General features: G+C 37.3%; 1 protein-coding gene across 2 annotated transcripts in view; it reads left to right on the forward strand.

The window, feature by feature from the left end:
- The first annotated feature begins 4,022 nt into the window (after positions 1 to 4,022).
- Positions 4,023 to 13,242, forward strand: part of TMEM87A (transmembrane protein 87A) — a 28,755-nt gene continuing 19,535 nt past the window's right edge. For both annotated transcript variants that reach the window (XM_026709655.2, XM_026709663.2), the window contains exons 1-6: positions 4,023 to 4,209; positions 6,730 to 6,787; positions 8,070 to 8,167; positions 9,039 to 9,155; positions 13,054 to 13,101; positions 13,192 to 13,236. In XM_026709655.2, coding sequence (XP_026565440.1) covers positions 4,054 to 4,209; positions 6,730 to 6,787; positions 8,070 to 8,167; positions 9,039 to 9,155; positions 13,054 to 13,101; positions 13,192 to 13,236 — 522 coding nt within the window. In that variant the 5' untranslated portion in view covers positions 4,023 to 4,053. The remainder of the gene's footprint in view (positions 4,210 to 6,729; positions 6,788 to 8,069; positions 8,168 to 9,038; positions 9,156 to 13,053; positions 13,102 to 13,191; positions 13,237 to 13,242) is intronic.

The following is a 13,242-nucleotide window of genomic DNA, read 5'->3' on the forward strand; positions in this document are numbered from 1 at the left end:
ACTGGACTACAATCCACATGTGGTTGGAAAAAATGACAAAAAAACATATAGATTTGAAACCAGAGATATTTTTATTGGGAATTTTATCTGATACATATAGCAAAGATTTGAAATACCTGATTGTAAATGTATTAACAGCGGCTAGGACTGTATTTGCTAAAAACTGGAAAAATGAGAAAATACCATCGCAGGAGGAAATCATTAAGAAAATATTGGAATGTGCTGAAATGAGTAGATTGACATTTGAAATTAGAGAGCAAGAGGATAAACAATTCTATAAAATTTGGGACCTTTTTATCAATGGCTAGACAATAAAACACAATAATGAAATACGTAGAATCTTAGAAAATAATAAATATATAAAGATGTTTTTTTTCTTTTTTATTATATCTATAAAAATTTTTTAGGATAGACTTGGGAAGATTATATGAATTGATAAAAAATGATACCAAGTAAATTATAGTTATCTTACAAAATATGAATGAATAAAATTATTGTCAAATGATTGAATAATAATGATACTAGGGTATTTAATTTCTGATTGAGAATATGAGTTATTATACAATGTAACTGTAATTGATGACTATGAAATGGATGCACAAAAAACCAACACACTGCTCACTCATGGAAGAAAGTTTGATATTTGTATGTTTTGTCTGTTTATGTTTGTTTTGAAAAAAATCAATAAAAAATTAAAAAAAATAATGAAATTAATTACCCAGCTGTGTCACCATTTGTAAAAGTCAGTAGAATGCTGTTTGTTGTATAGACAGCGCTTGGATTTGTTAACCATTTGATTACAATTCTTATTCACCTTTAGACTGAGTGGGTGCAACTTACCCATTCCCCAAATAAAAAGCAGAGGAGTCACGTTGTGCTTCAAGTCTTGATAGGATTAACTCCCTATCCAAGCCTGCACACCTTCCAGGCACTGGGAGATGATCTTGACAGTCTCACTTTTAAGCCTGGTGTTCCAAGATTAAGTGGACTAGTAGATGACCTTACCTGGGAGTTCCATGTAGATATTAAGCAGGAAGGGAGAGTGTGTTGAGTCCTGTGACATTCCACAAAGCAGCATTGTAGAGAGAGAATTCTCCTCCTACCAACATCAACTGGAACTACCCACCCCCAAAGAAAGTAGAGAATCACTATGAAACAGTGCCCGAGAGTCAGTCCAGAGGGATACCATAGCCCACAATATCAAAAACCTCTGAAAGATCAAGGAGTGGAAGGATGGATGAACCACTTTGATCCCAGCTCTACCAGTTGTCAACAAGTGTGATCAAGACTCTCCACATTTGAAACCCAACCTAAAACTTGACTGAAACAAAGTGAACTAAAACAGTGGTTCTTAAACTGACTCAATTACCTCTTTTCTTGATCTTTAATATCATTATCCCCACAAAACAAATAAACGAACAACATGCCAGACTGTTTTATACAGATGACTCAGCAGCAGCAGTCCAACAAACTTGATTAGGGATTAGCCACCCCAAGAAACCAGCCCTTTGCACATTGCGAAGTTTGTCAGCTGAATGCCTCCATTAGGAAATGTGGGTTTGAAATTTCTCTGTAGAATTATCACAGAGTGAGTATTAAACTTAATTCTGGCTCCAGATCAAAGCTATGTTGTAGAATAGTCTATTATAAATAATTTTCCTTTAGATTCTGCCTGATGTCTTGTGACTTCATGGATACACCCAAATACAAATAGTCTTTGACTTACAACAGTTTGCTTAGTAACTGTTTGAAGTTATGATTACACTGAAAAACTGACATGGCTGTTTTTCACACTTACGACTATTGCAGCACTTCCATGGTCACATGATCAAAATTCAGATGCTTGGCAACTGACTCAAACTTATGACAGTTGCAGAGTCCCAGGGTCATGTGATTACTTTTTGTGACCTTCTTTCAAGCAAAGTCAATGCGGAAGCCAGATTCACTTAACAACCGTGTTACTAATTTTACAACTGCAGTGATTCACTTAACAACGGTGGCAAGAAAGTTTGTAAAATGGGACAAAACTCGTGTAACAAATGTCTCACTTAGCAATATAAATTTTAGGTTGAATTGTGGTCAGAAGTTGAGGACTCGCTGTATGTGCTTTAATTTTCAACAACAGATACGGTAAGCAAAGCTGTGGATAATGACACAACAAAATATTGAGCATCACCTCTTTCTGTTAACGTATTGCTGTTGTGTACACCATGTTTTTTTTTTTCCTAACAACAAAGCCATCCCCTTTTTCTGGGATATTTTCCATGTACCACTCTAGCTCACAAATATTAAATATTTTATTTTTTATTTATTTTATTTAGTTTGTCAATTGCTTACAAGATAATAGGTATAAGTAAAAACATAGTTATGAATACATGGCTACATATAAGAAAAATAAAAGAAACAATAGGACAGGGATGGTAAGCACATTGGTGTGTTTATGCACACCCCCTACAGATCTCTTAGGATAGGGATGAGGTCAATGATAGACAGTCTAAGGTTAAACTTTTTGGGGTTTGGGGAAGAAACCACAGAGTCAGGTAGAGTATTCCAGACATTGACCACTCTGTTGCTGAAGTCGTATTTCCTGCAATCAAGTTTGGTGCGGTTAACCTTGAGTTTGTATCTATTGTTTACTCTTGTATTGTTATGGTTGAAGCTGAAGTATTCATTGACAGGTAGGACATTGCAATGTATGATTTTATATACTATACTTAGATTGGACCAAAGGTGGCGTAGTTCTAGGTTTTCTAGGTCTAGAATTTCAAGTCTGGTGGCTTAAGGTATTCTGCAACAAGTAGAGGAGTGGAGAACTCTTCTTGTGAAATATTTCTGGACTTTCTCAATTGTGTTAATATCAGATACATGATATGGGTTCCAGACTGATGAGCTGTATTCGAGTATTGGTCTAGCAAATATTTTGTATGCTCTAGTTAGTAGTGTAATATTACCAGAGAAAAAGGTACGTAAGATTAAGTTAACAACTCTTAATGCCTTTTTGGCTATGTAGTTACAGCTTTATATCATCAGCGAAGAGAACACAGTTGCTCTTAATATGATCACAGAGGTCATTTATGTAGAGTATGAAGAGAGTTGGTCCTAGAACACTGCCTTGGGGGACACCACCGTTGACAGGTACAGAATATGATAGGACACTCCCAATTTTGACCATTTGTTGTCTGTTTGACAGGAATGCTTCTATCCAGTTATGCAGGTGTCCAGAGATACCGTAAGATTTTAATTGTAGGAGTAGTTTGTCATGTACCACTGATTCAAAGGCTTCACAGAAGTCTATGTAGATTGAGTCTATTGCTTTGTCCTGATCTAGTTGTATAGTCCATATGTTTTTGCAGTGTAAGAGTTGCAGATTACAGGATAGTTTTTTTCTGAAACCAAATTGTTTATTAGAGAGTAAGTTGTTTGTCCCTAAGTGGAGGATGATGGATTGGTTAATAATTGATGCCATGACTTTACAGGTGACACAGCATAAAGAGCTATTTTGCAATGTTCTCTTTCCCAAATACTAACCAGGTCCAATTCTGCTTAGCTTTTGGAAAATGAAAAGTGGTGGCAAGAGGCCTTCAGTCTACATAAGAACATGGCTTTCTTTTTTTCACGGTACAGATGAAGCTCACGTGAAAAACAAAGTGTTTAGAGGATCTGAACGTGCTCTCAAACGAGGCACTGTAGAGAGATTCTGCTTGTTTATGGAACAAATAGTAAGGATGGAAAGCTGGCATTTCCCGGTACTCCGCGGCGAGCAAATCGAACATGGAACATAATACAGGTAATCCACTCTCGTCCTCTGCAGAACTTGCTCCCCGACCCAACCGCGCGGAGAGAAGAAGCATCTCGCCCGCCACCGCCACTCTTGCGGAAGCCCCGTTGGCTCTGCGGAAGAGCCCCGCTCCCCGCCCATTTCGCCTGGGTGCTGGAGCCAATCCGGCGGCGCCCCATCACCCGCCCTCAGTTCGGAGCCTCGGCGATTGGAGCAGAAGGGGTGGCGAGCGCTCGGGAGCGGCTTCTTTTCCTTGTCGATTTCGCTGAGAAGGGATGGCGGTGCCCGGCGCGTCAGGGAGGATGCTGCCGCTGTCGCGGGAGCGCCTCTCTGTAGGACTGACCCTGCTGGTCCTCCAACTCCTCTTTGCTGAGCTGCCGTGCCCGGCTGGAGCCAGCCAGCTCTCCAAGTGGGAAGTGCCGCTGCCCATGGTGAGCTCGCAGGGCAGCCCACCCCGCCACGCCGCCCTTTCGAATGGGCAAGGCGAAGAGGAAGGCAGGTGGCCTGGATCTGAAGGGGCTGGACGCCCCTGCCCAGGGCAGGGTTGCCGTGAGGGTCAGGGGGTCGGTTGTTAGGCTCGGCCACCTGGAGCCTTTCCATCTTCCCTGTCATCTTCCTGGGAAGCTGCCTTCTGGGATGGAAGCAGTTTGGGCAAGCTTGCCGTTTGTTTTGGTGTCCGCTTTGACACGTCTGGACAGGGTTTTTGCCTCTGTTTCGATTTTTAATAACTGAGATTGTATTGGTTCGTTGGGAACTATCCATTTTTCTAAACCCTGCCATGTGCGTGTGAATGAAGTAAATAATCGGGGAAGCAGGCCCTGAGCTTCCCAGACATTATTATTATTTCATCTCAACGCTATTACATACAGAGATGTGGGGTAGGAGATTTGGTTAAAGAGGAAGAAGATCTTGCGATTTTCGAAGACTAGAAAGGAGGCAGTCACAAAATTCTTCCAAAAATCTGTTAATAAAGAGAGTGTGTTTCATATTTTATTTCTGAAAAGATTAATCTAGCAGTGCTAATGCTGATGACGTTTGCAGAAAGATTTTAGCATTTATTTTTGTTTTATTCATGGGACTGCCTGCTATGATAATCTGGGAGTTTCCCCTATCTTAATTTCTCACACAAAAAGTGGTAAAAGAGTTGTATACTGAAAGTAATTATTACTGGTATCTGATAACAAAATACTGGAACAAGAGGGTTTCAGGCCGCTAGTATGGTGAAATATTAACTAAAAGGTAGTTGGCAGACTGTCTGAGCCCTTATTTGTTTTGCAATTCGGATAGTTTATTTTCCTCTTCCTTGCTACAACCTTTGTGACTTATGTTAGGCTCATTGTGAATAATTGGCTCAGGATAGCAGAGAAAAGGGGTCAGAGTGAAGATTTGAACTTGAATATTAAGATGTTTTCAAATTGACATTTGATGAAAGCAACGTGCACTTTTTTCTCTTTCGTTGATTGTTGTTTGTGTGGAAAAAAAATCTATGGAAAATTTACTGATTGGACCTTCCATTGCAAATTAGGCAAGCAGTACAGAAAAATCATATTTGGGGGTATTCGAAGTACCAATCAGATCATGCACTTGTATATGCTTAGCAAATCTTCAGTTTTAATCGGGTGACATTTTTAATACATTGCATCTACAAAAATCTCTTCCCACCAAAGGATCAGATATACCTTGTATTTTTCTCAGTTCTCTTAATTAAAAAAAAAGACTTATTCAGAGTTTAACTGAATAATTCAGTTTTCAGTGGGGCTTACTTCTAAGAAAGTATGGATAGAATTATAACCTCAATATGTGTAATAATGGGTACTATAAGAGAACTTTAGACATTCCAATTCAGTGAAGCACTTATGGCATGATTTCATTTGAAAAATCTTGTTAGCGAGTGATAGGTTTGTCTAAGCTACCCATACATTTTTAGTTGAAAGGAGATTTTAAACCAAATGTAGGGTTAATCGAACTCTGCCTCCTTTTTCATTTAGTATACCATCATCTTCCATATTTGAAAATATTTCATACAGGCATATTTCTTAGTTTTTGATAGTAGCAACCATAAAGTTTTAAATATGGCTCATCAAGCACTACATAATCAGAAAACACACATGAATGATTGAATGATTCTGTGTAGCCTTATCTGTTTCTTTATTAGTTTGTCATATTTATATGATTGCTCATCTTACAGACAAGTGACTCTGGGAGGTATTCAGTAAAGCTTGTATTTGATTTACTGTATGCTATCCAGCCTGATGACACAAGCAGGGGCTTCTGGAAAGTTAAAAGGGATGATGAGATTAGTGTCACTTCAAGGGAAATAATGTTCCATAAAGAGGGGCCACAGCAGAAAAGGCCCAACACTAGAACCTAGTGAAGCTTAGCCAATGGGACCCAGAGTATCAGGCTGGCTTTTACATACTCTTCTTTAATTTTCAAGATGTTCTTTAGATCTTCCATGCTTGAAATCATCAGAGTGCTGTAGATTTCTGGTTACTTACATTTCTCCCGGCAATTTTAACTCAAAATTCTTTTTCTCATGATTAATAATGTTTTTCTCAATAATCAAAATCTCAATAGTTGCCCAAATGTTGTAAGATTTTGTATTCTTACTTGAAATCTCAAGACTTTTGGCATTCCTGCAGACTCTGGCAATTACAAAGAGTGTTTATTTATTTTAGAATTGTACAGATAACAACTGGAATAGGTATGTATGCAATGTCACTCATAAGCGCCAAATTGCTGATCTTTAGCTTATATACTGGTTGGTTAAAAGCTGTGGATAATGCTAAAGTCTTCCATATAATAGAAAAGTCAATGCTTTAAAAATTAAGTAGCTACTTGAATTTTGCGGAACACATATCTGTCTAGGACTATTAAGTATACAGTCCCCCACAATATTGATGAACTTTCATATCTAGATAGTGATTCTCTTTATTTCCTTTTTCTTATAGAAGACATATTTTCATTTTGGAAAAATTCTCTTTAGCAACACTACTATTTCCCTAAAGTGTAAGTACATTCATACTGCACCTTGAAGTGTAATATCCCATTCTTTCGTAATGACTATGTTAGAGACAATGTGTGATTTAGGATGACTTAATGACTTGGGCCTATAAAATTGCAGAGGACATCTTTTTATAAATCTCCAACCTGTTTTTCTGTGGTTGAGATTACAGTTTCAGTGTAGTTTCACAAACGAATCATAATATAATGGGGATGAGCTTCTATACCAGTAGACCATGGTCTAATCATTTAGTACAATATTCGAACATTTCACTAACAGCTGTGACTGGCAGCTTCATAGGTGAGAATGATTGACTTCGTAGTATGTTTTTTGTTTCCTGTGATCTTGTTTAAAAATGGTCGTGTAATATGAAGTATAACTTCATGAGTGTATTTAAATGATTTGTCACTAGTAGAGAGATATTATGGATTTTGGATCATATATTAGAGTTCCCCCAGATTGGATGGCAAAATTCCAAATGATCGCTAGGTAACAATAGAGACACACATCTTTGTAACTAAATAAAGACTGACTAACACTTATATGGAAGTAGGTCCTATCTATTCAATGGGAGTTAGTTTTTAGTAGAACTATATGAAATTCTGGGTAAAAGTTTATATATGTGCCTGGTCATTTTGAATGCAGAGGCTCACTAACATAGGGGGAAATGGACTAGAAAATTAAGCAATGTCATTGTGAAGTAATTATTTCTTTTCAAATACCTCAGCGCTAGGAATTACTGGAAATTACTTTTTGCTTTCTGGCCTTCCTATTGACTAGCTTTATAAGGCTGGATTGTAAAATTTAACTGAAATAAAAAAGTATTATTTCCTCTTACATTTCTGTAAAAAAAATTGACAGGACTGTTTTTGTACTTTCCTATTAAAATGTAATAACATATTGATAATAATGATAATAATAACCTTGGCATTTTATTATTAATTGATTGGTATGAGATTCATGCAGTTGGTAAAATGAAACAGTTCATGTAATTTTGTACCATAATAGAGATGTACAATATTTGCATCTGAAGCAAGAAATGTACTTTGGATTCAGTAAAGCATGCTTCTTGTATCTGCCTTTGGTACAGCTTCTTTAAGGAGTCGATAACAAATAAAGCAGGTTTCTGCATGCTGTATACCTACAAAGCACCTTCCCTGCTTTGAATCTGGATATTGCATACATCTAGCTGTAATAAATGCTTTAGTTATTAAGGTGACACAAAATCCATGTTACTTTGGTAACAGTATTTCTTGTATTTCTTACATATTTTTCTTATTTGTTTAGTTAGTGGCAATGAAAGCGCCTGTGATCCTTCTCAAAGTTACATTGTACGCTGGTACTTAAGATACTCCTATTGCTACAATGAAGTCTTCAATTTTGGGGTAAGAAATTGCTGTTAAGAAGTAATTTAGCTTTCCACATTATGATCCACATCACACTACAGGAAATTGTTGCTGATGTAGAGTAAAGGCATTTCCATTAGTTTTGTTTGCTTTTCTCCTCAACAGTTGTTTTGGTTAGCAGTTCTTAATTCATCATACATGAGCTATATGGGAAAAGACTGCTCTGATACATTTGGAAAATGATGATGTTGGTGTACTAATATCTAAAAATATAATTAGCTCTTAGAATGGCAATCGATATTGACATTTATGAACATGGACTTTTTTTTGCTTTCCAGTTTCCTCGAAGTAGAACTTTACTCTTTTGTATGTATACATGCCATGTTTTTTTCCAGAAGGATATGCAGATTTTTGCATCCAAAGCCAAAAAGAACTTCAGAATGGGTATAGGAACTCATGTCAGCATCTCTTCATTTAAAATACACTGACTTAAGGAAGTCTTTCTTTCTTTACTGAAACATATTTTCCGGGAATTGAACAGCTACTATAAGAAAGGGTTAATATGTTTGATGTATGCACCCTTGCCTGCTCTAAAGTATATTTTTGGTTTTAGATTTAATGTACTGTATTTGTTCCTCAACAATGTCAAGACAGGAGTATAGAAATTGTCCCCATATCATTAAATTATTTGTATATTCTTTTCTAATATTGTCTCCCCTAACTGAGACTTTTCAAGCCTTAAAGAGAAGTATTTCATATAGTGTACTGTTTGCTTTCTTTAATTGGAGATGCTCTGAATCATTATTTATAGTGAGAAGCATTGTTATGTTTGTTTTCAGTTTTTTGTTTACTGACTTCTATTTCCCTTGATATATCAACTAGTTCAAATCATTGTCATGTGTCTTGACAGGATGAACAGGCTAATATATATTTTCAAAGCATTTCAGAACAACATCCAGGTTGGGCAGGATACTACGCTATGTCTGAACTCTCCTTCCCCAATTGCAGTGAGCTCCTCAAGCCACAGGTATAATATGGGAAGAGTGCAGAGCCTATGGGTGGGTTTATTGAGAAGTGCATTGTTAGTTAAATCTTAATTCAGATGAATCAAGGCTACAGTGTATATGTATGTATGTGTGTGTGTGTGTGTGTGTGTGTGTGTGTGTGTGTGTGTATACATACACATATATTTGTTTTCTGAGGTTTTTTCAGGTATTTGTATGTGGATCTTTGGTTATTCGGGTTTTCTCCCGCGTAAAATTGGAAGTATTTTGGCGACGTTTCGACAAAATCTCATTCGTCATCTTTAGGCTTGTGTCTTCGGCTTTGTGCTTCTTGGACTTTGTGCTTCTTGGGCCAAACAACAGCTGACACAGAACCGGTTCTGTGTCTGGTGCTCTTCAGAGCTACTAGTTCTATAGAGCAGGGCAGAACTGGTAGCATCCCACCCCTGAGAGACTCCCTCATTTTATCCCTGAGCTGCAAATATTCTCCTCTGTAAAATGTATCATAACTTCTTTCCTGAAGTGACCAAAACTAATTTATGATCAATCCCTTTCAAAATCATTTCATCCTACATAAGTTGTTGCCATATGTCTAATATATTTAAGATCAAATTGTCACTAATCCAGAATTGTGAAGCTCCACTGCATTGTCAGCATTGTATTGTTTCAGATTCAGCTTAATATATCATACATGCCTCTGTGATTGTATTAATGTCCATTGATTGATTCATTCATTGTTGTGTTTGTTCTTGCTTATTATCTGCCTATTATCATCTTTTCACAGCAGATTTAAAAATTGTGCAGCTTTAATATGACCTCACAAGAATTAGATAAAATATGGCTAGGAGAGGAAAAGAAAACAATTAGTAAAACATATACATATCTTTTGGATTACAAATTAAAAGAAGAAAAAGTCACAGAATCTATGATAACTTGGGCTAAAAACGTGGGTCATAGTATTGAATTTGATAAGTGGGAACACATCTGGCAAACAAATTACAAATTAACCATGTCAGTCTCGTATAAAGAAAACTTATATAAAATGGTTCATCGCTGGCACCTACCTCCTACGAGACTGGCTAAGATGTTCCCCAACCAACCACCCAACTGTTGGAAATGTAACTACACTCAACATATTTTCACATGTGGTGGACTTGCCCATGTGCTCAGAAGTTTTGGAGAAATATTAGAAATTGGATTTTAAATATAACAAAACAAAATTTAAAACTTGAACCTGAAACGTTTCTGCTAAGTATGATAGATTTAAACATGGAGAAAAATATCAATATTTAATTTTGCACATTATAACTGCGGCCAGAATAACCTATGCACAAAATTGGAAACTGTCTTTCATTCCTTCAGAGGATATGGTAATTAAAAAATACATGAATGTGCTGAGATGGATAGCCTAACCAAATTGTTAAAAAATAAACAAGATAGTGACTATTATGAAATATGGAACATTTGGTATGATTGGTTAAAGAAAAGGTAATATTTGATATTTGGATAAGTTATGGAAATGACAGAAGATGTGCATTTAATTATAAACTATATAGAGAAATTAAAACATTAAAAGAATGAAGGAGTTATTGTAACAAGGCAGATCACGTCAATGATAAAGATAAAGAAAAAAAAATTAACCATTGCTCAATATATGCTGTAAAATGTATGTATGTATGTATGTATATATATTGTATATAATTTGTTTTCTGAGGTTCTCGCGGGTATTTGTATGTGGATCTTTGGTTGTTCGGGTTTTTCGGGTTTTCTCCCGCGTAAGATTCAAAGTATCTAGGCAACGTTTCGATGAAGTCTCATTCATCATCTTCAGGCTTCTGTCTCTGGCTCTGTGCTTCTCAGAGTGATGTGAGATTGCAGCTGCTTCTTCCTTTTAACTGCTAGTGGGGGTGGGACTTGATTGGGTGGGGGGTTTGGCTGTGTTCTGATTGGTTGGGGGGTTGGCCGTGTTCTGATTGGCTGGAGGCGTGTTCTGTTCAGGTGGGGGCTTGGTTGTGCTCAGGTTAGTCTTAGTTGCTGGGGGATTTGAATTGGTGAGCTGTGATCTTGCTGTTTGGCTTCGAGTTCGTGGTCGTGCATAGTGGGTGTCGGTTTGCTTCATGTATGGCTCGGAGGGGTTTGAAGTGGGTAGTGATGCAGCTGCAGTGCAGCTTCTGGTCCATGGTCATGTCTCATCTTCTGAGTGGGTGTGAGTCTGTTTTCTACATGGAAGTGTGGTGGTGGCATCTTGTGTGGCTCTCATGGGTGTGGGTCTGGTGTCATTCTTCATGTTAGGTACTCGTCTGTTCATGAGGGCGGGTTTCCAAATGGCTGGAAGGCAGGAGGTGTCATCTCGTTTGTTCATGCTGTGTGGGCGTTTTTCTATCTCTATGGCTTCTCTGATTATTCTGCTGTTGAAGTGTTTGGTTTTGGCGATAGTTCTGGTATTTTTAAAGTCAATTTCATGTCCTGTGGCTTTGAGGTGTTGGACCAGGGAAGAGGTCATTTCTTCTTTTTTGATTGAGTTCTTATGTTCTTCAATGCATGCACTTATTCTTCTGTTAGTTTGTCCAATGTATGTGGTAGGGCAGGCAGTGCAGGGGATTTCGTATACTCCTTGGTTTTCTAATTCGATTTTGTCTTTGGGGTTTCTTCAAAGCCAAACAGCAAGATCACAGCTCACCAACTCAAATCCCCCAGCAACTAAGACTAACCTGAGCACAACCAAGCCCCCACCTGAACAGAACACACCTCCAGCCAATCAGAACACGGCCAACCCCCCAACCAATCAGAACACAGCCAAACCCCCTACCAATGAGAACACACCCCCACCCAATCAGAACACAGCCAAGCCCCCACCCAATCAAGTCCCACCCCCACTAGCAGTTAAAAGGAAGAAGCAGCTGCAATCTCACATCACTCTGAGAAGCAAGAGCCGAAGACAGAAGCCTGAAGATGATGAATGAGACTTCATCGAAACGTTGCCTAGATACTTCGAATCTTACGCGGAGAAAACCTGAACAACCAAAGATCCACATACAAATACCGCGAGAACCTCAGAAAACAAACAAATATATATATATATATATATATATATATATATATATATATATATATATATATATATATATATATTGATCTTTGGTTGTTCGGGTTTTCTCCGCGTAAGATTCGTAAGATTCGTATCTCTATCGAATCTTACGCGGGAGAAAACCCGAACAACCAAAGATCCACATACAAATACCCGCGAGAACCTCAGAAAACAAATAAATATATATATATATATATTGATTTGTCTGTTTTAAATGTATGTCAAATAAATGTTTTTTTCTAGAATAAATTTTTTTTAAAAAAATAAATAAATAAAAATTTTCCATTGTCACTAGTTGACCCTGATTGGAGAAATAGGTACTGTAGGTCTGTGCAGAGACTGGGTGGAGGCTTCTTTAATTTTTAAAGAATATTTAAATGCCTGCCATATACAAAAGTTGAAATTGGGAAGGGTGTTCCTGGTCATCCTTGTTTTACAGTACACATTTGGCTGTACACATGATATATTCTATAACAGAAAAGGATTAGGAGAAGTGGGCAAAACATGACCGCAGCAATTCATCTATTCATGGATAAATCTGTGTCAGTCACTGGGACAAGACCAACCAAGGTTCTGAGCTTCTGGACTTGTGCTGGAGCCCATCCTCAGGAACTTCTCTCTCTCTGGTGACATTCCCTGATTGGTTGTAAATGCCTGCATGGTAGAATTGTTGTGTCATCAGATTTTAGAATACACACATGAACATAAAAACATTTATTTCTTGAATTCAGTTCTTTGTAGCCCTTTTTTGTTGTAATCTCATTAGTATAATACCTATTTGCTATATGCATGTATATACAATGTAACTAAAAGCATTGTTTATCTTTTATTAGAATTTCTACAGTGAATTTGTTCATCCAGTCCTCTTAGGCAGTAAAGAGGTATTTTTTAAAAATATTAATGCTTGCAAAATTTTGATTTACAAATATATTTTTGGGCTTTTGATCAAATCTATTTTTTTCCTTAAATAGGATGGGAAAGAGAATGGAACAAACACTACTGTAGTAGAGAATTTTGTAAGT

The sequence above is a fragment of the Pseudonaja textilis genome, chromosome 1 (assembly GCF_049901715.1).
Source record: "Pseudonaja textilis isolate UNSWEBS1 chromosome 1, rPseTex1.2, whole genome shotgun sequence".
In the NCBI taxonomy this organism is placed as follows: Eukaryota; Metazoa; Chordata; class Lepidosauria; order Squamata; family Elapidae; genus Pseudonaja; species Pseudonaja textilis.